The 26,100-nt window shown below is 39.8% G+C and overlaps 1 protein-coding gene across 1 annotated transcript in view; it reads right to left on the reverse strand.

Moving 5' to 3' along the window:
• Positions 1-26,100, reverse strand: part of PDIA5 (protein disulfide isomerase family A member 5) — a 280,958-nt gene that overhangs the window by 121,474 nt on the left and 133,384 nt on the right. The window contains exons 7-10 of the mRNA XM_032217106.1: positions 25,299-25,359; positions 14,074-14,141; positions 1,610-1,701; positions 1,440-1,511 (exon numbers count right to left, since the gene is read on the reverse strand). Of these exons, the coding sequence (XP_032072997.1) occupies positions 1,440-1,511; positions 1,610-1,701; positions 14,074-14,141; positions 25,299-25,359 (293 nt within the window). The remainder of the gene's footprint in view (positions 1-1,439; positions 1,512-1,609; positions 1,702-14,073; positions 14,142-25,298; positions 25,360-26,100) is intronic.

Consider the following 26,100-nt stretch of genomic DNA (forward strand, 5'->3'; position numbering starts at 1 on the left):
AGATGGAATTGATGAGATCCTGAAAAAGAGAAAGTGAGAAGTTTAAAGAATAAAGGGCAATGTATGGAGTGATGGACAGATATGGTAGAAGCAAGGACAGTATGCAGGACAGAAAGATATGAAGAAGTATAACAAACAGTGCTTGTGTAAACTGATTTTATTGATGCTGCCTTTCCTTTTTTTATTTCAGTGTCTTTGACTTTATATTTCTTACTCCTTTTCTGTCTCTGCATAATGTTGTATAATCGAAAAGGAAATCGCTGATATGTATGCATCCAATATGAGAAGAATAAAAAGCAATGCAAACTATCAATCCATCATGACATTATTGTCCAATTTGAATTGGATGTGTCCAAACATGTTTCAGTCCAGCTGTGAATTAGCAGAGATACAGGACTTAAGATGAGACTTACTATTTTTCCAATTCAGCCCATACTACCAAATGTCTAATTTTGGTGTGACAGTTATCCTCTTTTGACAGCTATTATTAGGGTAACTCAGATAACAGACGGAAAACAAAATCCCTTATTCTCAAAGAAACTTTAAGCACTTACTTAAAACACACTTCCCCCCAATGGCAAATCATCACTGACTCATGTTCTCCTAACACAATATATCAATCTAAATCCTTAAAAGAGTACACTGTCTCAATTCGCTTTCAGAACAAATAATGGCCAGGCAAGTCTGGCAGAAGATCAAATACATGAATATATTTGAATCATTTCTGGATTCCACATGCTCAAATATTATACAGAAAAAAAACAAATTTTCTTAGGAGTATCATGGCATAGAGATACCTGCACTATTAGCACAGGCAAATAATTGGTATACAACTTTCTATGAGACCCTTGCATATTTTCCTGTATCTCCACTTTGTAATGTTTCTACCTATGCTGTGCTTCCTCTAAGATGCTTTCGGCAATGAATATACTGTATATATTCCTGATTGCATCATTTTGTTCCTTGTCAAATGCCTAAGATGCATTATTGCATTATTGGCTCTGAAAAAAAGGAATGTATTACAAGAATTCAAGACTGATCTAACAGTTCTGAGGATAAAAATGCCACTGTTCTCTGGGTTGATTATTGCATGTACATCGTTAATTTTGTCCCCACTAGCCAAGAGAAAAGAGACATGCAGAGGCAGTCAGAACTGTTGGACAATATATCCCAGTTGAGATACAAAGGAGAAACTGGCAAAAAAGTGATTTTTCCTCACAATTAAAGCTTAAATGAAATCAATGCTCAGTAAAAGATAATGGAGAGTTGTAATTAACACATGCAAAATAGAAAGTGTGACAAATTAAAGTAAATGAGACCTCAGGTTTAGCTTTAACTCATTAACTCATAATTATATTGTTATATAGGCTTTGGATTCCCCCCTAATGCTCATCAAAAAAAGTCCTTCTCAAAGATGGAGATGTCAACTAAAAACTCACTTTTGCAGCCATTCTCCAATGTCCTTGCTGTAGGCACCATAGTTTTCAAAATTAAACAGGAATTTCCCCTTTCTGTAAAAGCAGTGAAACAGAGAGGTGTTGGGATACAAGGATAAATATAGATATGCAATTATATGCAATATTTATGTGCAGATTAAGTAGAGACTGACTCAAAGTAGCATATTGTTGGATATCCCCGGACATTGTATTCTTCTTTTATTTTTTCGAATTCAGATGAGTAGACATTCATCCCTGCAAGTACCTGCAATGACAGAATGAAAATCAGCTCTTCCAAAACTTGAAAACCCACCATTAATTGCAGGAAAATAATACTTGAAAAGAACCAGTAGTTGCTAGCAACTCCCACCTAAAAACCAAGGGAATCATCCCACTTACATATCTTCTGATTCATTCCTTAATGGGCTTATAGATGTTCAATAAAATTTTAGCTATTTTTACATGCTGTGGCTTGCTGCTGTATTTATGAAGAACAATGAATTGTGCCTCAGAGAACATAATTGTAGAATCTGGGGTCCCCGAAAGTTACAATTCTCAGCAGCCCCAAACAGAGTTTTTGTGATAAGGCAGCTGGGAGTTGTAGTTCAGCAACATCTAGAGATTATCCCCTATTCCACCATTTAATATGGTAGCAAACGTATGCATAATGTGGAGAAACTGTCTAAATAATAAAGTATGCTACTGTGTGCATAACTTGGAGATCAATTTAAAACAGACATCACACAATTAGTATTTCAGCTCTCCTCTTTTATTCTTGCCATAGTGTCAGTGCTAGCAATTAATCAATAATTCCTGGGCAAATTATTATTTAAAAGTCTGTTAAATGTCATTCTGTTAATATATTCCTTTCTATCAATCACAGTCATGTAGTAAGTCTTAAGTTTACTGTGGTGCTAAGGACATAACAGAGGAAGTTTAATAAGTCCTACAGGTGATACTGCAATTATACAGTAAAAGGTTATTTGATAGCAATTTCCTTATGATGTAAGCATGTTGCTCACATCTGCCATCATGTCTAACATATTTAGAGTCCATAACTGTGTGAAAGACTTCTGAGAACATATATGATTTCATAGTGGTTGATGGTTGGAGATGACCAGGGACAATTGAAATCATATCTAAAGCTCTGCCAAAGCTTTGTAACACAAATCACACCACAACCACTAAGCTATTTACAAGATTGCTACAAAGGCAATCAGGGGAGAATTCCATGCATATCATCCTGGATTAAATTAGTAGCATGAACAGTAAAATATATATTTTATAATCTTGACCACATTGGATTGTAAAGATCTCTAATCTTCTGAATATTTCTCTAAATATATGAGAATAACTATGACACTGGGGGAAAAAACTTTTGCAGAAATTAAATTTGCATTTTTTTTTCTTTTAATTTAATATTTTTTCTCTATTAGGTTTTTAAAGATCCCTTGGTTGTTGTGTCTCCTATGGCAAGTAAAGGTTTTGGGCAAGGTAAATTGTTTACCAACAATCTAGAACAGGATAGTCAGGCCAGACTATGTAATAATTTGCATATTAATTTGCGAAAGCTAGCTAAACCAAAGTGAGTAGAAACAATCTATTTATTAACTTCATACATGAAGAGAAACAGATCCTACCAAATCCCAGAAAAGCACATTATTTGCACACAATTCTACTAATTTTGTAGATGTGACAAATGTTCAGGAAATATAGAGGAAATCTTAATGTAGACTGCATGAATATGTTACATTCCAGATAAGAATGCCTTAAAAACAATCTTGAGCAAGTGAAAATACCTTGGCAATTCATATTTGTTGGAAATTGTATCACTAGGATATCTTTGGAACTTCAATAACAACTATACTAGTAGTAGCTGTTCAGGTATAAGGCACTTTTTTAATTTAAAAAAAAGGAGGAGAATTCAGAATTTTCTCTTCACTCCTTGGCACAAGCAAAACTAAAAAGAGGCTCTTAGATCCCGAATTTGTAACTTGAGATCCTCTATGTGAAATAATATATCTTTCTGCTCCTCCAAAGCCCCAAGCACTTTTAAATGAAACTATAATGAGACAGGGCTGCTTCTCTCTGATCCAAGTAGTCTTGCTGCTTTATCCCAACAGTGGCTAGTTGCTGAAGATACAACTGAAAAGATTAACTTCTGATTAATACCAGTGAAGGCTTAAATCCCTTTAGCAGCATGGAATTAATCTATCTCCCCTACTTGTCCCTCATCCAAGAAGAGGATTTCTCTGTTCCACATAAAATGCTGCAGCAGAATTTAATGCCAGTTTCCCAAATGAGGAACTGCTGAGGCCAAATGTGCTCAGAGCTGGTATGAAATGTTAAAGTAGATCATCCAAAGAAGGTCAGCTGTTACCCAGGAACCTTGAAAAATGTTTAAGAGCACACATAAGTCTTTTCTTTATCGACTATTCTGGATGCTCAACACCTACTTTAAACAATGTCACATAGATTAATAGGAAAACTCCTACATCCACCATTTTCATCTCGCTAGTATAGACCACGAAAGTTGTTTTCACATATTTCCTTCCTTCCTTCCTTTCTTCTTCTCTTTCTTTCTTTCTTTACTTCCCTTTCTTTTTCTTTCTTTCCTTCCCTCCTTCCTTCCTTTCGCCCCACCCCCACTCCCCTTCCCTCCCTCTCCTTTCTCTCTTCCCACCCATCATTGCTGCAGAGCTATCTTTTGAGGTCTTCATTTAAATTTCAGTTCAGAAACAACAATGTATCAAGTTACCATGGGGGTAAAGGCACCCCCCCCCCACCTCTTTTGACTAAATTCTATAGATCTCACAACCAGTTATAATCCCACAATTATTCTTATTAGTCTAAATACCAGAAGACTAGGTTTGTTTATTTACAGACCTGCTGCTGTTGCTGTTTTAAAAGCAACACCTTGTCAATCTCTCTCTCTCTCTCTCTCTCTGATGTTTCCACCAGAAATTTAAGGACAAGGAAAAGCATGGTGTAGCAAATCACTGGGCAATTTTTGACATAGGTAATTCCGCTTTTAGGAGTAGCAAAAGAATGCTTCAGAAATCTCTGTTTTTATGAATTTTTCTCAGAGGAGAGTTTATATTTTTATGAGGAAGTGTTAAATTTTCAACTGGACATTTATATGCCAATGACTGGAAAAAAACTGTATTTTGCAAATCTTTGCCCTTTTATAACATTAGTACTGCCTCTAGTCTGCTGCTGAACAGTCCAGTTATCCATGTTTAATGAAATGTTACACATCAAAAGTCTTCCTCGGAAAACTAATTTGAAGAAACCTGACTCAATTTCTTCCCAGGTGCTAATTATCTTTTGGTAAAGTGCCGTGGCAAGACAAAAATAGGAAAGGAGAAGCTGAACAGAATAAAATTTATTACAGACTGTGACTTTGTGCAAATTAAAAGGGAAAATATCCATGTTCTTATAGGTAAATGATAAATGTAAGATAGGACAACAATTATAGGCTTAAACCCTATAAAACCCATTGGGCTGATTTATAAAACTTATTATCTATAAAAGCAACAAAATATCCAATTGGTATCAAGGCTGTAATTGTAAGCACATACCCTATAAAAGAATTCTGACTTAGAAAATAAAAGCAGAGATACTGAGTACTGTCAGTACTGTCATTATCTACACATTTTCTAGCTGTCTCATCTTAAAACAGAACGGAATCAATTAATTTTTGCATATATGGGAGGATTGTTGAATCCTTGAATTTTTCTCTATATTTAAAACAAAAATTAAATATGCACAAATATATCTGAATTTGCTCCACTTGCCTGGTTTTACCTGTGTAAAACCTCTTCATGCTTCACTTAGTCTTTCAAAATTTGAATGTTGCAACTTTCTTCAAAAAAGGCAAGCCTTTTTTCTTTAGCAAATTATCTGATTTACTTTTCTTTTTCAGACAATTAAATTCTGCTTCAAGTACTGGTCTCAGTTATGTAGTACAGGTAGTTCCCAATTTATGACTATTTGTTTAGCAAAGATTCGAAATTAAGGCAACCTCCAAAAGAATGGTCTTATGACTTAAATTTACACTTACAACTATACAACAATCCATCACAACACCTTCCATGGTCAGGTAATTGCAATTCGGGCATTTGGCATCCTGTGGTCACATGATCACAATTTACAAAATGGCCACTGAGAAAGCTGAATTCACTTAATGATCTCCGTGACGTGACTTACAGCCACTGTAAAAATGGATGTAAGATCAGATCCAGTCACATGATGACTCAACTTATAAGCACAAAAACTTAGAATTGAAACCACCGGTCATAATAGTTGAGGAGTATCTACAATACAATTGAAGCAATACTATTATTTTACAATAGATTAGGAACTATTGTGCTAGCCACATAAATACAGAATGATCTGAATACCATTTCACACAGAGGAAGGTGATGATTTTTCCTGTTTTATTTTTTATTTTTATTTATTTGATTGGTTGGTTTATATACAGTCTTTCCTTGAGGAGCTCAATTTACAAACAGGTGAAACTCAAAAATTAGAATATCATGCAAAAGTTCATTTATTCAGTAATGCAACTTAAAAAGTGAAACTAATATATGAGATAAGACTCATTACATGCAAAGCAAGATACTCCAATATTGTTCTATGTACAATCCTTGTTTTATTGATTGCATGTAATATTCTAATTTTCTGAGATGGTGGATTTGGGGTTTTCATGAGCTGTACGCCATAATCATCACAATTATGACAAATCACGGCTTGAACTATCTTGCATTGCATGTAATGAGTCTATCTCATAATTAGTTTCACCTTTAAGTAGCATTACTGAAATAAATGAACTTTGCACGATATTCTAATTTTTCGAGTTTCACTCGTACATAGCAATTTCTCCTCCTAATTACACTCCTGAGTTCAGGGACAGTTTTTTCCCTCATTGCCATCACTCATTCTGCTGAACACCTAATCCTCACAGTATTGTTTTATGTCTAAGTATATTTACCCATGTTTTATGGCTGTAGCATTATCTTCTCATCTTCTCTACTGTCCCCTCTTATTGGTATCATATTATGATTATTATTACTCTGTTGCTTTGCATGTACATTCAGAGTTTCTGTGCTGGAGACAAATTCCTTCTGTGTCTAATCACACTTGGCCAAAATAAAAGTATTGAATATTTTCCCTCACAATAAAACATGGTGAGGTAGGTAGTCTGAGAAGAAATGACTTGCTCAAAGTCATCCAGTAAACTTCCACAGCTGAAAGATGGACTTGAGAGAGGCTCTTCCTAGACCTTGTCTAACCTTAATCACCACACTTTTCAGAAAAAGCTTCTGATGATTCGCAAACAATGGAAAACTGTGATTGTTACAGGAGCCTCTTACAACCTGGGGCTCAACTCTATCATGGCTAAAAAATGATCAGGTGTTGATATTCAGTGCATCTGAAGAGTAACATATTACAGATTTAAACACTACCATCTCAAAACAGGATCAGATTAAAGAAATCTATCCTGTACCAGAGACCATTTTAGATAGAGAGGTATGGAGATGGCTAACATATAACTGCTTTTGCAAAGTTGAAGGGAACTTGAATTATTCTATCCCTTGAGTACAAGGTTTGAAAGCAAAAAACAAGATTCTTTGGAGCCACAGCAGTAAAAAAAAGGAGAACTCAAGTTAATGGGGGTTTTTTGGGGTGGGGGGAAGAGCCTATCCTATAGATAATTTGTTCCAGTAGCAGCAATTTGAGGCCTGATCTCCAACTCTTTAGGCACCTTCCCAAGAGGCCAACCCCGGAGAACCCAGGAGCTCACCTGGGACAAGACGGGATCGACCAGAGTGTGAGCCCGCCACATCGGAGGCGGTGAGAGGGAAATCCAGGGAAGCAATGTAGAGGGCAGAGAGGGATGGCACCGGGGAGGGGTCGGTGTCAGGAAGGGGGCAGCGGCTAAGGGCATCAGCATGCCCCAGCTGCTTGCCAGGACGGTACTGCAGCATGTAGGAGTACACCACCAGAAACTCCGTCAACAGGTAATCCTTGAGAAAGGATAGGAGGGGTCGGCCTGTCGCTGGCCAGAAGCCCAAGGAGAGGCTTATGGTCCGTGACAAGAGTACAATGCCACCCATAGAGGTAATCATGGAATTTCTTAATCCTGGACACTGCAGCCAGAGCCTCCTTGTCGATCTGGATGTAGTTGAGCGCCATGGAGGACAGTGTCCGGGAATAGAAAGCACGTGGGCCTCCGAGCCATTCGGGAGGACATGGCTCAGAAACTGCCCCCAGACTGTAGGAGGAGGCATCACACGTCAGCGTCAGCTTGTCACTGTACTGGACTAAGACAGCCACTGATGTAAGCATGTCTTTGACAGCTTGGCACTGGGGCATGCGCTTTGCGGCTGCCCCAGTGCCAGGCCGCAGATCGGGTCGAGCAACTGATGCAGAGGCTCGACTTAGTGACGCCTTGTGCAGCACAAATGGTGCGTAAAAATTTAGAAGGCCACAGGAACGCCTGCAGCTCCGCCTTGGAGGAAGGAGTGGGGGCGTTCCTGAGTAGGGTGGATCCCTTGGGTGTCAATCATGAAGCCCAAGAACTCCACCCTTGGCACAGCAAAGGAACATTTGCTGCGCTTCAATTTAAGCCCGCGCCCTTGAAATGGAGGAGGATCTTCCTGAGTACTTCGATGAGTTCTGAGCGGCTGTTGGCAGCGATCAGAACATCATCAAGGTACGGAACCACACCGGGGAGCCCATGGAGCAGGCGCTCCATGAGGCTCTGGAAGATCCCCGGGGTCACGGAGACGCCAAATTGGAGGCGGCGACAATGGAAAGCCCCATGATGGGTCACGATGGTCTGGGCGGCTGCCGCCTCGTCATCCACTGGGAGCTGCTGGTAGGCCTGCGCCATATCCAGTTTGGCAAAGGTGCAGCCCCACCCCAATGAATGGAGCATGTGCTGCACCACAGGGATTGGATAGGGGTTTTGCCTGGAGGCCGAGGTTGATTGTTGACTTGTAGTTGGCGCAGATCCTGATGGATCTGTCGGCCTTGACAGGGACCACAATTGAGGTCTCCCATCGGGAGTGGTCGACGGGCTCCAGGACACCCTGCGCCAACAACTTATCTAACTCAGCATCAACCTTAGGCCTCAAGGCAAAAGGCACCCTGCGAGCCTTCAGTCTAAATGGTGCAACCTGGGGGTCGAGGTTGAGGGAGATGGGGAGTCCCCTTGTAAGTCCCCAGCTGGCCATCGAAGACGTCCGCAAATTCGGAGAGGATGTCCTCCAAAGTGGGGGCGGAGCCAACCACTCCATGAAGCCCCTCAATAGTTAACCCAGGGGAGGGAACCAATCTAATCCTAACATGGCAGGCAAGGCCTTTTGCACAATTAATACAAGTAGACGGCCATGGAAGTTGCCATAGTCAACCCAGATAGGGAAACAGCCCAGGGTGGGAATGAGAGTCCCCTGGTAGTCTCTTAGGGAGGTGCCAGCCGCATCAGCTGGTCACGGCTGATTTGGGGGCACAACTGGGTGAAGGCAGACCAGGAGAGCAGGGAACGTGAGAAGCCAGAGTCCACTTCCATCCTGCAGGGCTGACCTTCCAGGCGAAGGGCTGCAGAGATCGTCTTCATTCCTGCCGTGGTCCTGGCTGACAGTCTCCCCAAGGTCTTTGGGCAGGGACACCGCGTAGCAGTCTTCAGCCTGCCGCAGAGGCCGACGATCCAGTTGGCGGCGTGGTTGAGGCTGCGGAGCGGCAGGGAGCTGCAGGAAGGAGGGTGCTGGTAATGAGGTGCAGTAGACCTGCGCCAGGTGCCATTTCTTGCCGCAACGGTGGCAGATGGAGGCCTTAAAGGGGCAAGCGGAACGGCTATGATTACCCCGCAGCCCACACATGTAGAAACGGCCAGGCCAGGTTGAGTTGGGAGGCGCCTAGGCTGAGCGCGGAGCAGGGCATCTTGATCGTAGTCAGGCTCATCAAGCGGCACGAGCTTGTCTATGAGGCAGGCATGAGCAGGAGGAGGAGGAGGAGGCGGTTGAACCCTCTGCATGTCAGCCGAGAGCTCAGAGGCTCTGGCTTTGTCCACGGCTTGCTGCAGGGTGACCTCCAGCCGTGCCAACAGACGGCGTCCTGAGGCGAGGGTCCTTAATGCCGCAGATGAATTGCTCCACCAGATTATCGTCCAGGTCCGCCAAATTCGCACTGGATGGCTGCTATGCGCAACGACTACAGACTCTGCCGGTTTCTGCACGCATTGGCAGAAGGCATAGTGGCAGGTGATCCGCGAGGGAGTGGACCATAGTGGTTCTTTAATTTGGCCATCAATGTCTCCCAGCTTAACTGGTAGACCGGCCGAGGCGAATCCAGGGCTCTAGCGGAAGCGAACATGGCCGGACCACAGCAGCTGAGGAAAAAGCTGCACTTCTCAGGCGGCAGGTGTGATTTTTGAGGCTATTAAGTAAGCACTCAAGCACCTCCAGGAACCTGGCCCACGACTCGCCGGAGATCCCAAACAGAGCGAATTGAGGCAGAGCTGCCATTCGATTCGTGAGGCGTGAGGCGAAGCGGGAGGGCGAAAGAAACTCGATGGAAGCTTCGCAGACTTCACAGCCTCGCTGCTGACGATCTTCTCGTTCGTCCTAGGTCACCGATCAGTGGAATCGCCGTGATCCATCCTCGTCGCCAGTTTAGAGGATCAGCGGGAAGGACGAGGCAGGAGCCAGGACTGGAGAAACACAGAAAGTGTTTATACAGGTCAGAACTATTTACAGGCGATTCAGCACCTTCCCTGCTTGACAGCTATTTATATGGAGCTGTCAAGCAGGGGAAAGCCAATAAGCGCCCCCTAGCGGCCCGCGCTTAGCCAAGCCGCGCCTTAGCCAATCAGTCGAGGACTTTCTGAGTCCACAACAAGCTCTCTCACCAACAATGGGCTCACCAGCCTCAGATAGGGATGCATCAGCAGCACCTTTCTTGTGTAGTCCCCACACTTCCCCCTTCTCTTAGGTGTCCAGCTCAAAAAATCACCTCTCTTCTCTGTCTGGGCAATAAGTTGATTCAAGTCCAGTCAGTGTAGAAGGGTGGGGGAGTTTGTTTGTTCATGCCTTCTAACAGATAATCTGAGCTTTTGGCTGATCATCTTTTTTCTCTGTTCCCTACATATCTTCTTCCCCTTCTTTTCAGAATAGTCTTGATACTCAGCAGGCACTGAATCGGCAAACATTCATGCACTGCTGATGTGGCTTTTTCAAGAAGAAGCTGGGGTTTTCCCTTCACCACATAACCAGAACCTCTACAAATGCTGAAGTTTCGAAAGTGCAATGGAGTGATATACAGATATTAATAGGTTTAATTATAATTGAAGAAAATGATCAATGGGTGCAATAATCAGTACTAACAATGCAGCTACCAAAGCAGACATCAAGAGGAATCAAAATTGGCTTTCCAAATATTATTGGGTTCCTATTGTACTTCCTAATAGAATATACTGGTTAGAGTTGGTTGGTACTGAAGTTCAATAATATATGGAGGGCTCTGACCTGTGCAGTCAATTGATTTATCCAATTATTAACACTATTTCACCACATTCAAGATCACATCCTTTGTTTCTGACATCAGACAGCCAGGACATCAGAAAAGACTTTAAAGATTTTTGGATCTCTTAGAAATGCCCTTTGGAAGACATCTGTGAAACTCCACTGATGGCAAACAAAGGGCCATTTTCTTCTGTCAAGAGGTGTTTAGGTGCATTATATTTGGTCCTGCTATCTTTTGCTCCCAAAGGATTATGCCACGTTCTGCTAGCATCTTCTATTATTTGCTCCTTGTATTTTTCTAATCACAGTTTTTCAATATTTGTTTTAAAAACTGGTTTTCAAAATTATTATCTTTAGCCACACAGGAAAAGAAGCGGGAAACTTAATGAGGCTACAGACTTATAAATCTTCTTTAATTAACCTGAACCACTTCATATTGTGTGTCACATAAAGAGCAAATGTTGCCATGCTGAACATATTAAAAGCAACCAAAATCCATATTAATTCAATATCTTTAAGCTAATTAGAAAAGCCTCTGAAGTCTCCAGAATTATTCATCAGGGGAAATCCTTTTGTAAATGAAAATCCAAAACAGGACACTAGAAAGGATTTTGGATTGGTATTTTTAATTAAGAAAGCTAAAGGAAATTTCCAATTGTTTTTTAAAAGATCAATGTGGGTGGCATTATCCGGTCAATGAAACATCACAGAATGAAACTCTAGATGAAGGATATACAGTGTATTCAGAAAGTATTCTGCCCCCTTCACTTTTGACAATTTTGTTATGCTGCAGCCTGATTCTACAGTCATTGAAATTCACTTTTTCCCCTCATTAATCTACACTTGGTACCCCATAATCCCAAAGTGAAAACGGAATTTTAGAAATGTCTGTAAATGTATTTTTTAAAAAAAATCAGATTAACATAAGTATTCAGATCCTTCACTGAGTACTTTGTTGAAGCAATTTGGCAGCAATTATAAACTCGAGTCCTTTGGGACATGATGTGACAAACTGTGCACACTTGGATTGGGGTATTTTCTGCCATTCTAACTTGCAAATCCTCTTAAATTCAGTCAGATTGGATGGCGACCATCGGTGGACAGCCATTTTCAGGTCCCTCCAGAGATGTTCAATATGGTTCAAGTCAGGGCTCTGGCTGAGCCATTTTTTGGGGTTGTACAAATCAGATATTGTCTCTTCGTGCTCTCCAAAATGGCACAGGCGATGATATTGGGGTTGTCGTGATTAAAAAAGTGGAACCTCACGGTGGACTGGGAAAGTGACCAGAGTTGTCCCTAAGCCACTTTTGTGTTATCTTGGCTGTGAGCTTAGGATCATTGTCATGGTGGAAAGTGAACGAGGTCCTGAGCGCTGAGGAACAGGTTTTCATTGAGGATATCCCTGTACTTTGCTCCATTCAGTTTAACCATAAGGTAAAGGTTCCCCCCTTGCACATATGTGCTAGTCGTTCCCGACTCTAGGGGACAGTGCTCATCTCCGTTTCAAAACCGAAAAGCCAGCACTGTCCAAAGATCATGTGGCAGGCATGACTAAATGCTGAAGGCTCATGGAACGCTGTTACCTTCCCACCAAAGTGGTCCCTATTTTTCTACTTGCATTTTTACATGCTTTCAAACTGCTAGATTAGCAGAAACTGGAACAAGTAACATGAGCTCACTCCATTATGCGGTTCTAGGGATTTGAACCACTGAACTGCTGACCTTCTGATCAACAAGCTCAGCGTCTTAGCCACTGAGCCACCACGTCCCAAGCTTAACCATAGGTGGACTCTAATTAAGGTGTAGAAACGTGTCAGTAACAATCAAGAGAAATGGAAGGCATCTAAGCTATAAGTGTTGTTGCAAAGGGTCTGAATACTTATGCCACTTGATATTTCAGGGTTTTTTCTTTTTAATAAATTTATTTCTTTTTAATACATTTACAAACATTTCTAAAATTCTGTTTCCACTTGGTCATTAGGGGGTATTGAGTGCAGATTAATGAGAAAAAAAATGAATTTCAACAACTGTAGAATCAGTTTCAGCATAACAAAATTGACAAAAGTGAAGGGAGTCTGAATACTTGCTGAATGCACTGTATATAAAATTACCTTCCTTTTATGTTGAATCATGTTATTGACAATTCTACCATCATTGCCCTAACAAAGATAATATAAACTCTTGAATTTTCTGGCATATATGGCTAACATTACTTTGTGTGACTTATCAATTCAGGACATAGTCTTTAATAATTTTACATCTGAAGAAGATTTTGCATTACCAGTCTTCCTGCAATATTAAATAGCCTCTACATTTTGTAAGCTATGAGCAATGGGCCCTAAACTTGGATCATGCATACTCAATGAAAGCTATTTTGAAGACACTATATATTTTTATCTACATATTTCAGTGCACTCTTGAAAGCAAGCAATTAATATATTGCTTATGACAAAAAACAACTTTAAGTCTTTTTGCAAGTCTTTTCACCATATATAGCACATTGGCACAAGAAAAACAAATGTATGCAAATTCCCTGAAAAATCATGGACAGACTCAACCAGCAACCAGAGTTACAAATGCAATCATCTAACAATACAGGCAACAGAGATGGACAGGCCAGTCCAAGACTCTCTACAAATATCAATCTGACACTAATTCCCTAAACAATGGTCTTGAAGCCAGTCACTCCCATTCAGCCTAAATTTTCCCAGTGTGCTACTTCTGAAGAACTGCCTACCTCCCAGAAGAAAGGGAGAATATAAACGTGATTAAATACAACAGGAGGGAGAATTGGAAACACTTGATTTCATGGTACTCCATCACTTTCAATTCAAAGTAACCTTCCCTGGAATATAAAATAGCCAGATGGGAAATTTAATTTTGACTTTATGTTCAGGTATAACGAGATCCCATGGAAACCTGTTCTAAATTGATACTTTGAAGTAAATGTTCCCAGAGGATTAATATAAATATGGTAACATTTCTGTTACCATATTTAAGCATGTTTTATATTCAGTAACTATTACATATTAAAAACATACCAATAAAGCAGCTTAACTTTTATTAATGAAGTAATTAAAAACCCAAAAACGTCTTACAAGACTTTTCACATACATGCCCTTCAGTTCGGTGGATGCTTGTTGGAAAGCTGGCATCATTCTTTTGCAAACTCCACACCCTAATACAAGATATAAGGGAAGAAATAATTATTCTTCAATTTATCTACAAAGCAAACTGAATGAACAAAGTTCCTCCATGCAACATGCATGCGTGTGATTGCAGAATGAAGGACTTTTCATTAATGGTCATGGATCATAATTATAGTGACTGTAAGTCCATTATTCTAAAGCACATTTTTTCACAAAGGTATCCTTTAGATTTATTTACTTTTCAAAAACGCACTTTTGTCCTTTATTCTGGGCATTTACATTTTATTGTACAAATAGGTAAAGATAAAGTTCCCCCCGCACATGCGTGTTAGTTGCTTCCAACTCTAGGGGGCTGTGCTCATCTCCGTTTCTAAGCCGAAGAGCCATTACTGTCCAAAGACATCTCTGTGGTCATGTGGCCGGCATAACTAAACGCCGAAGGCGCATCGGGCACTGTTACCTTCCCACCAAAGTGGTCCCTATTTCTCTACTTGCATTTATTATGTGCTTTCGACCTGCTAGGTTGGCAGAAGCTGGGACAAGTAACAGGAGCTCATTCCATTTTGCAGCGCTAGGGATTCGAACAGCTGACCTTCTGATTGACAAGCTCAGTGTCTTAGCCATGGAGCCCTAGTATTATACAAATAGTACGACTTAATTCACAATTTACTTTGTCATAAAATTATGGAAATAGAGTTGCTTTAAAAAAATAATCTTCAATATTATTTGATATTATTTTTATTAAATATATTTTTGTAAGTTTTTCCTTCTTTATTTTTTTTTTTTTTCTTTTCCTTCCTCTTTCCCTTAATTTTGATTCCTCGGTCTCTTTATTTTTCTTTGTAAACAAGTTACAAACATTAAATATATTTTTTCTTATGAACCTTTTCAGATTTGCCCCTTTTTCAGGTTTGTCCTTTATTTTTGTCCATGAAAATATGGTCACAATAATCCTACTCTACCAATGAGTCTAGTGCACATTCATAAATATTTTGCAACTTCCCTGTTCAACGGGTGACCTAGTCTTGCACCTTAACCAATACACCACACTGGCTCTCATACTTTGTGTGTATACGTTTTGAAATGCATAAAGTTATTCCTCACTTGCCAAAATTATTCCTGAGTTAAGCATTTCTCCTGACCTTTTATACCCAAGTGTTCAGCAATCAAAAACTATTTTATAATATTACCTTTCTTAGATTAATTCCAAATGGAAGTGAAAAAATGATTAGAAACTTGGGCATAGTGTACCAACAGCAATTCACTGAATGAATTGTTTTTAGAAAAACCAATTTAGAGTGCATGGGGTATTAATGTAGCATAAGGTGACCAGATTTTAACATTGGTAAAGAGGGACACCATTGACTGGGGGGGGGGGTTGATTAATTTTTTTTTTTTAGAAAATGGGACTTTTTTAAATGCCGTGGGACGTGGGACAAATTGTTAAAATCAGGACTGTCCGCCAAAATCAGGATGTCTGGTCACCTTTCCCAATGGAGAGCAGCCAGATTCACTTAACAGCCATGTTCCTGACTTAACCACCACCATGATTCAAATTAACGTGGTAATAAAGGTCGCAAAATGCGGCAAAATTCATTTAACAAAACGTCTCCCTTAGCACCAGAATTGGGGGCTCAATCCTGGTCGTAAGTCGAGGATTACCGGTAGCAATTGCAAAGGCAACTTTTACTTGGAAACAGGTGAGATTGTGCCTGGATCCCCTTTCATGCCAAACATCCCATCCTGTCAATGGGAGAACTCCACAGGCGGACAAAAGCCCCCAATCCCTCTCAACCTCCAGCTGCCATCCGCCATAACCACACATGACCTTTAGGTGCCCCTCAAAGGTAAAACTCAGGGGCTGAATTCTACAGGGGGAGGAGTAAAGGGGGGGATTTGAGGGCAGCCCAAAGCACCGTCTGTCTAAATTTGCATCAGGCAGGCAGTAACATTTTCATAGACCATGATCAGAGGAGCAGCTGATCTATGGAGAGACTCCTCCTGCATTCAGTCCCAGGCCTACAAGTGGAAGTACCCCTTCCTTCCTTCCTCCTTCACCTTCCTTCCTTCCTTCCTTCCTTCCCTCCCTCTTCTTCCTTCTAGCCTTCCTCCCTTCCATTCTTTCTCCTTCCTCTTGCCTATCTACCTTCTGTCTTTATGCTCTTTGATCTCTCTTCCCCTTCCCTTCCTTCCTCTTTCCATCCTTTCACCAAAAATCGGATGTTTTATTAGCGTTAGCATCATTCTGCTGAAAATGCAGATTCTGTGGTACTTCTGGATGAAACTTAGAAAATTACAGAGACATGAGGAACCATTATATAATTCATTTGGCAAAATCTGATTAAAATATAGCAACAAAATGTTAAGTTTTTTTCATTTTAAAACTCTAGCAAAAAAGATTTATTTCCAGTTTAGTTAATTAATGAGATTATAAAAAGGCATGCAATTGATTAAATAAAAAATGACTTTTCCTTTTATTAAGAATACTTATTCTACATTAAACTAGAAAATATTTCATAGGCCCTTCAACAAGTTTGTTACAAGTTTTCAGGAATGCATGCATTCTTGAAACTGATACTATGTAATGTAAAAGCAGATGGCTAACTAAGTACATTAAAAACTATGTTTAATTATTTGCTACTTGAGGCCAATAGCAATGATGAAGAAATTTCTACTAGACCTGTCATCCTCAGTGACAATATTTTTAGGGCCAAAAATTAAAACTCTGTATATTGGATCTATTATCCATTTCTTAGCCTTCAATCAATCAATATAATTATTTCCGTCAAAGAAGCTTAAAAGTATGATTAAACAATAGCACTATAAAGAAAAACATCATTTTTAATGATTTTCTATGAATGTGTGCATAGCATTTTAGCATACCATTATTAATAAGCTAAAAACACTTAAAACCTGAGCTAAGAATAACCTAAAATAAAGGATAAAATCATGGCATTGTTGAAAGACTATGTCTCTAATGAAAACCAACAGGAATCTGAAAACATTCTCTGATATCATTTTCAGTATTGTTGAGAATTATTGTTCATAATCAGAATCATTGAGAATTATTGTTCATAATTCTCTGGTTTAGTAAAAGTTTTATTTAGAACCTCAGGTAACACTACTTGTATCCCTTCAAATATTGAGAATCTCTAGCCTCCGTTAGGATGGGGGTGCATTAACTTTCTTTCATTCCAACCTACCCTGCAGGGTGGATGCTGCAGGAAAATTAGAAGGGAGTTCAAAGTTCATTGCTTGAGCTTTTGAATGAAGGGAGGATTAAAGCTCAAAGATTAAGTTCATTTCCTCACTAACGAATTATAAGCCTTCAGGGCCATCCACCCAATTTTGAAGAAATATAAACCCATACTCATTACTGATCTTTCAAATTTATTACGGGATGACTCTAGAAGACATTATAAATTACCAGTGGAAAATATACTTAGTTGCATAACTAAATCAAACAATTCTAAACTTAATGTCATGTATTCCAATCCACAGGCATATAATACTGCCGCGAACCTGCTGTTCATGCGATATGTTAAGACCACCTTACTATATTTGAGTTGTAAAAATGATCTAGTAAGCACCAGCAATCTTTAAAAGAGTTTGCTGTATGCTGCTGCCTTGCCGACCTGGAATTTTCGCACCCTGCAAGTCTCCATCTTCATATTGGCTAGAGTTCATCAGAGGATTTTATTTCAACAATTCAGAGTTTCATTCCAATTCAGGAGGCTCACTGCTGCCGTTTCTCTTGAGCGTGGGTTGCTCTCTGCGGAGCAACCCACGCTCAGCTTAGGTTAGCTCGTTTTTGGTTCGCAACACAATACGTTTATCTCAGAGGCTGAATTAATCCACACGGGTCAGAAAGACATGGAACTTACTTTCAATGAGTTTCAGCCAATCACTCCCTCCCCCTCACCCAACGAGGCAAATTTAGCCCTCTTAAACTTGGGCGAAGGAAGGCAGCTGTGGGCAATGTAGGTGGGAGTTAGGATCGCTGCCGCACCGCCCTGGATTTGCCAATGCGAGCCTCAGATGGGTAGCCTTGAGAGAAATGGCGGCAGTGAGTCTCCTGCCTTCGCTTTCTACCTCGTTGCGGAGAGGTCGCTTGGCTTAGTTAATTCATTCTTGGTTCGCAACCACCAGCCCCACCCCTTGTGGGCTTTTATGTGTTAATCGAGGCACGGATGATGGAGAGGAAGGGAAGTCAGCTGCTTTAACACAATACATTTATCTCAGAGGCTGAATTAATCACACGGGTCAGAAAGACATGGAACTTTCTTTCAGCGAGTTTCGGCCAATCCCTCCCTCCCCCCCACCCAACGAGACAAATTTAGCCCTCTTAAACTTGTGCGAAGGCAGCTGTGGGCAATGTTCCCTCTAAATAATTGCTCCAGGAAGCCACCACAAGCCCTCAACCTAATCACTTTGCTGCCCTGCTGCACCTGTTTAGCTGGAGGGGGTTTCAATCGCGATTGTGCGGCCGCTCTGCAGACTGCAGTCTGTGTCCGGCAAGCAAAGGTAGTTGGAAATGCTGCACGGTGTTTACTTTCCACGTGCGCGACCGCCTATGTCATCAATGCGTGATGGATGCCAGGCTATGCGGTGATGCCTCCAAGCCAGCAAGCATTGACTGATAGGGCAGCATTCATCTCCATTTGCGATTAGCTGGAGGAGGTTTCGTTCACGATTCCAGGGCCATTCTGCAGAATACAGAGACTGCAGTCCTTGTCCAGCAAACGATGTATTTACTTGCCAAAATTTACTTGCCAAAAATAGGAACTTTTTAAAAATGATGCGGGACACGGGACAAATTATTGGAAAGCGTGACTGTCCCGCCGGAAGCGTGACTGTCCCGCCGGAAGCGGGACGTCTGGTCACCTTAATGTAGCACCTATCTGCAACTTTTTAAAGTAGCTATATCTTTTCAGAGACTTGCATGACAGGCCTCTTCAAGCTGCTACAGCAACTTTAAAGAGTTGCAAACCAAAAGTTTCATTTGTGTCTGGACATTTTTAGAAAACGTTTTAAAAGGAAATTCAAGGTCTTGCACAGCCCTAACACCCACATAGATGGTTAATGAACATGTGAACTTGCAGAGAAATACAAACATCATCCTTCTTCAGTATTTCTATTCAAAATAACATTTGGACAGATGAAAGTAACGAGTACAGAAAAACATTGCTAAGGCAATTAGTATTGGTGGTCATATTTGAATACATTTATCCTTAATTGTAGCAATTTTCAAAGCTTTTAACTATTGCACTAGTTTTTCAGCCAGAACTATTTCCAAAACTGTAATTATTACTGTTTCAATTAGCTTCTTAGAATATTACAATAGTAATTTATGTCACTGTTGTATCAATGTGTAAAAATAATGATCAATAAACCAACAGCCGAACTACTTGTGAAAACTGTTGGGTTATCTTCCTATTTCTTTAAGAAATTACACCTTTTGATTTGAGTAGTGGGGTTGCCTCCAAAAATAGGGCAATCTGAGATCAATTCTGCTAACACTAACTCTAGAAAGCTGCAGATTTATATAGTATAATGTACTGGACTATGGTGAATATATTCATGGTCAGTTTTATTGATTTAAAAATACCTTTATAGAAATCCCTTGTAGTTTTCTATTTTTCCTTCCAGTTTGGAATTAGAAGATTAGAGGAGTTTTGGACAGTTGTTCAGCTACAGAAATGTCTTATGATTAGGTTACTAAGGGGATATTTGAAGTTGCAATAAAGTCAGTCCCAGAGAAGATGTAACCTTTAGAAAGCAAAAGTCCGACTTCCTCCCAGATATAATTTTAAATATAAGATAAGGTTAAAGTCATTAGACAAGCAAACTAGACAAGGCTCTGGCATGGGATCTACTTTTTTACTGATAAAGTTTTAAAATGTTTAGCCTGGAAACGGTCCAATACTGATATGGTCAGAAAATGCTAGCTATGAGAGACAATTCTCAATCTGCTATGATAGTTTTATATTCTGGAGGAGGAACTACTGAGCAGGAAGTAAGACCAGAGAGGCTATTCATTTCACCTGCACCCCATTGGTACAAAAACACGGTGAACTTCATCTACCTAGTGATACACAATTGGTTCATAAAAGCAGAATTTCTGGACTAATAGCAAATATATACAAGACCTTAAAAAAAAAAAAAACCCGTAGGCTCAAAATCAATTAGGCAGTTGGAAGTCATGGATGCATAGGATTTATTTTCAGAACCATTATTTGTATTAGCCATATTTATGCTATTTTAATATACTATCGATCTGTTTGCTCCAGTCTATTCATCTTGTTAATGTTTGCTGTATAATTACAATTTCCTTTCTCTGTATATATTGTGCGTTTGCGCGCACACATATCTTCTTGTTCCTATTTCAATCTGCTGACTCCATGCCTAAGCAACAGGGTCACTCATGAGTTCTCAAAGCTTATTTGATTAAAAAGGAATTTAGCTGAAGCATTTTTCATCATATTCAGCACAAAAACAGTACTGTGGTCCCAGTGTTACTTTGATTACAAAGGAGCAGCAACCTTCAAAGAAGGCTCTCCATTAGGAAAAGCATCTGAAGACAGATCTTTCATTAAAAGAGGAGGCAAAGCAAGTCATTTGGCTGCACTTGTTCGAAACTGCTGGTTATATATAGATAAATAGTCTGAAGGAGAAGACAATACTCCTAAAATCTAGGAAAATAAAATTAGTGTTCTGTTTTTAATGATAGGTGAATTAAATTCAACTTTTGGAGATGAAAACCTGGCGATTAAGATCTAAATTGGTCCATGTTAAATAAAGCCATAGAATTTCACCAGCATTTCACGTAAAACAATCACTTCATTGGGTTGGATCCAATCCAGTCTTCCTATTTTGTGGTGATAAAAAATTCTTTAGCATGAAAGAAGTCAACTTAACAAACTTTTATACAACAAGATGGAAGCTAATGCAGGCAAAAGGGAGAAAGATAATTCACACACCCCCAGCTCTTGGCATCACTTCCATCTTGTTTTTTATTACTATGATATCAGTGCTGCAAAAGTAAAATCCATCCTTCCCACAGAAGCATCTGTTTCATGGAGATCTATTTCACTTAAGTCTTAGAACATAGAATAATACGGTTGGAAGGAACCTTGGAGATCTTCTAGTCCCATGATGCCGGAGCCATATTTGGCCGCACAGCAGCCCTCAGCTCGGTGTACTTCTTTTTTGCCTTCTGAGGGCCGGGGGAGGCCATTTTCATCTTCCCAGGCTTCAGGAAAGCCTCCGGAGCCTGGGGAGGGCAAAAGTCCCCCTGCACATGCACAGGGGATGTCATGCACGCATTGCGCAGGGGGGCAGCATGCAGTGTGCAATTTTGGCACACCTTTAGAAAACATTTCGCCATCACTGTTCAGTCCAACCCTCTGCTCAAGCAGCGGACCTATACCATTCTGGACAAAGCCTGTCCAATCTTTTAAAAAATCTCCAATGATGGAGAACCCACAACTTCTGCAGGTAAGTACTGTAGTTTCACTGATTGCTCTCACTGTCAGGAAATTTCTCTATGTTGGATCTCTCTTTAACGACCTTCCACCAGTTACTTCTTGTCCTGCCCTCGGGTGTTTTGGAGAATAGGTTGACCCCTTCTTCTCTGTGACAGACATACTGAAAGACTGCCATTATATCACCCCTAGTTCTTCTTTAGTTAGACCCATGATGGCGAACTTCTGGCACAGAGAGCCATCTCTCCAGGCATTACCCATTGCTCTTCTTGTTTCTAGGCACGCATATGCGCCAGCCACCTGTCTTCATGCATGCATGCATGCCAGAAAGTGGAAGACCAGGGACCAGTGTGCATGTGCGCGCTGGAAACCAGAAACTCAGCTCCTGGCATGCACACGTGCACTGGGGAACTGCTGTTCTGGTTTCCAGCGCTCCGTGCCTGCATGCTGAGGAGCAGAGCTTCTGGTTTCTGGTGCTCTTCCTTGCACACGCTCCCATTTCAGCACTTGGTGCCGAAAAGGTTTGCTAACACTGGACTAGACATACCCAGTTCCTAAATTGTTCATCTTACGACTTAGCTTCCAGACTTTCATCTTTATTGCTCTTCTCTGAACTCTTTCTAAGATCTCAACATCTGTTTTGTATATTGATGTCCAGAACTGGATGCAGTATTCCATTTAACAATGGATCCAACAGCTTTCCATTTAACACCATTGCAGAATCAGAAACAGCAGAACCTAAAAATACTTGGGAGGAGAGATTCTCCCCTCCCCCAAAATACGTTTTGAACATATCCAAAGAACAATATAGAAATGAGTTATAAAACTATGCTGGTGAAACCGGCTTAGGGGAATGCCCAAACTGAATGACTCAGATATACTTCGTAAGAAAGTAATTCATAGTAGAAAATAAGTTATTTGCTAAAAAGAAGAAGGCTTTTCAATATCATAGCCTGAAGGAATTATTTATAAGACAAGCAAACATTATAACTTCAACCAACATAAAAACAGCGGTCAATTGCAACACATGCTGTGAACCAGGAAACAGTCAGGCTTTTCTGAGTTACATCTAAAATTTACAAAGAGCCTGCAGAAGTTTCAGAGAACAGTATTGAAGAGTAAATATGCATGAAAGACAAATATGCTACATCCTAGAAATAAACAGTATACCGAAAGGATTATTTAAGAGCTTATCACCTTAAGGAAAAATTGTGGGTTTTCACTTTTTACATGGCATTGTAAAACAACACCATTCCACACATATCCAACACAATTCCCCATATATTCAATAACATGAACTATTTTTCATTCTGCTAGTTCCTGGCTCTCTTGGTAAATGGCTAGAATGCCACTGTATTCAGCCATGACAAGGTAAAATCAACCCTTGCAGGTAAATAGCTTCTTGAGGAGCAATGTAAATATATTATGCAGCATCATGATAACAATGCAAAGTATTTTTACTGAGGAACACCACATATATATTTAATAGTTATGCATTCACTGTCAGATTTGTTACAACTCCATTGCATACTTCTCTCTCCCCGCCCCCCCCCCGCCCCCCTTTGCTACAAATTCATTTCTGGAACTTAACAAAGTTACCTGTTCAGTACATGGGGTAATTCAGCCCTTGTTAGCAGAATATAAGTGATATGCACTGATAAAATGGAGAGATCTCATTGACAGGCGTTTATGTTACTGAAATGTAAAGCAGCTTTTGCCAAGCTTCCAGGTGTGTGTAGAATGCAATTCCTATCATTCTTAGTCCAGAAGTTGGACATAATGACTGTCCTTGTTAATGTAAAATTGATATGTTTCCTAAACATGCAACAGGAGGGACGTGGTGGCTCAGTGGCTAAGATACTGAGCTTGTTGATCAGAAAGGTTGGTGGTTTCGGCGGTTTGAATCCCTAGTGCCGCCTAACCGAGTGAGCTGCCATTTCTTATCCCAGCTTCTGCCAACCTAGCAGTTCGAAAACATGTAAAATGCAAGTAGAAAAATAGGGACCACCTTTGGCTCTTTGGCTTTGAAATGGAGATGAGCACGCCCCCCCCCTAGAGTCAGGAACGACTAGCACATATGTGTGAGGGGAACCTTTACCTTAAACCATGCAACAGAACTATAGTACAAGATTGGAGGCAGAAACCTGGTGTGTGTTAAGTAGTAGCACCAATGTAGTCAGGGAAAACATTACCATTACTTGTTGTGACTTTGCCAATTTCATGTATGGCTATGAAAGAAATTCAAGTGAGATTATCATTTCAATATATCCTGAAGCCCCAGACTTCCTGTCAATACCATATAACTTTCAAAAAGGAGATATAGAAAGAATTCATTTCTTCGATATTTGCAATTCAAGAATGTGAGTTACTTTGATTAAAGAATATTATGAAACAGACTCTCAGTTTTTCTAAAAAAAAATAGGCTGATAGAATCATGAAACATATGTTCAATCCTTTTCCTAGGGAAGATGAAGCTGAGGCTTTAACCTTCAGGCTTACGTTGAATAAAAATGGAGATTAGTTTGGTTGCCACTTATTTATCTTGATTATAATTGGGAATGAAGATTCATAAGGGTTTTGTCTCCTCCTGATAAAAGTTTCCTCGATAGTTTTGGTCCCTTGTTACATCATGAGATACTATAACAAAGAGAGGCAGGATGTTTGGTGTCATTAGGATCAGAGTTAAGGAAATGAATTCTGTGATATGTTTTTGACATGCCTGCATCACACACAATGAAAAGCCTTTATTCCTCATGGAGACTATCAGCCAACTGAAGAAAAGATGTCCATATGGCCAGCAATAGTAAAGTAGATTATTCAACACACCATAAGGCACAAATATACCTACATTAAAAAGACAAATATGCCCACCAATTGAGTTTGTCTACTGGTGACAGCATCCATGCAGTATTTTATCAGCCTTACAGCTGTAGCTCACCACTGGGAGGTTTTTTTCTATATTTTTTTCCCAACTTCCTAATTTAGCCCCAAACTCTGAAATTTCCAGATGGTCTCTAATTCATATAGGCAGTTTAGATTACATACGCTAATTTACGTAGGCAGCTGAGATAATCTTAGGTTGGCTGTTACTTGATAAATTGGCAGGAACAATGTTGGTGTATTTTTACTGGAGGAACAGGGGTGTGGCAGGCATTGCTTCACACTTGAGAAGGCAGAGATTAGAAAAGAAATCTACTGAATAGCTACTGCTGTTGCAGGGAGCTCTCCAAGGTATCATAGTATTTATTTTTGATGTGTTTCTCTTTTAAAATGATTGCTGGTTGGGACAGGGTATTATTCTCTTGACATGACCAAGCAATTTTAAAAACGATAGCAGGACAACATAACTGCAGATCCTTAAATTATAGCAGGAGCAAATGGATATTTGAAGAAAGTTTACTATATCTAAGAATAGTCTAAACACATTGAACACTTGAAATAAATGTGCAAAATCCACCTGAACTTTTTGCATAATTTTAGCAGAGTAAAAAAACATCATTTGAAATATTTTATGCTATACTGCTATGTTTGTGGTGAATTCCGGAATAAAAACTGAGGAATGAAGAATATCAAATGCAGAGTAAATGAGCAGATAGTGAATGTGTGCTGTCAGTTCTCTATGAACAAATGGAATAATTTAACAGAGGTACACAAATATCAGTAAGCGGGCTGCCAAATTTTAAAAAATATTGTATTACTCACAAGGAGCATAGAACATCAGCAGAACAGGTTTATCTTCTTTCTTAAGAAGTCTTTTCAGTTCCTTAAAACCAAAAGAGAAAATAAAAAAGATGAGATCAAGAATCTTTACTCCACATATTTTAGTAAAATTACAACAACTATTGAAGCCATTTGATAGTACTGCCAAATAGTTTGTGATCTGGTTGTTATCATTCATCCTCAATTAAAAAGCTATAAACAAATGGATCATTTGTTATCAACTAGTGCTCAAACACTTCTTACTGAAGCTTCCCACACTTAAAATTCCTACATTTAAAAGTGCAACCAAAATGGGTAACCAATTCCAAGATTAGAAACTTTATTATAACCACTGCTGATGTTTGCTTTCAAAATATTGTTAATAAGAGTGTCCCTAAGAGCATCCTTGAGGTCTCCATATAATCAGACTAGCTGGATAAATCAACTAAGTTTATTACTTCTTCAATATGATCACAATGTGCTAGTAGTACTTGTACAGATTTTTATATTGGCATTGAAAAGATGTGGATTTGAATTATGCATTACTATCCAATTTAGCAGTCTAGAAATGTAAGGACAGAATGTATTGGCCCTATCCAAGCAAGCATGTAAGGCTTATGAACATAGTTTACAAAACTCAGTAAACCATTTATATCTAACGATTATATTTCAATTGAAATTTATAATTTAATTTCCTAAACTTAAGAGTTTCACTCTCCCAGCTGTACACATCAATAGGATCAGATGTTGATTGCAATGTAGCTCTGCCTCTTATACACATTATGAGACATCTGAACTCATATAT

This window comes from Thamnophis elegans, chromosome 1 (assembly GCF_009769535.1).
Source record: "Thamnophis elegans isolate rThaEle1 chromosome 1, rThaEle1.pri, whole genome shotgun sequence".
In the NCBI taxonomy this organism is placed as follows: Eukaryota; Metazoa; Chordata; class Lepidosauria; order Squamata; family Colubridae; genus Thamnophis; species Thamnophis elegans.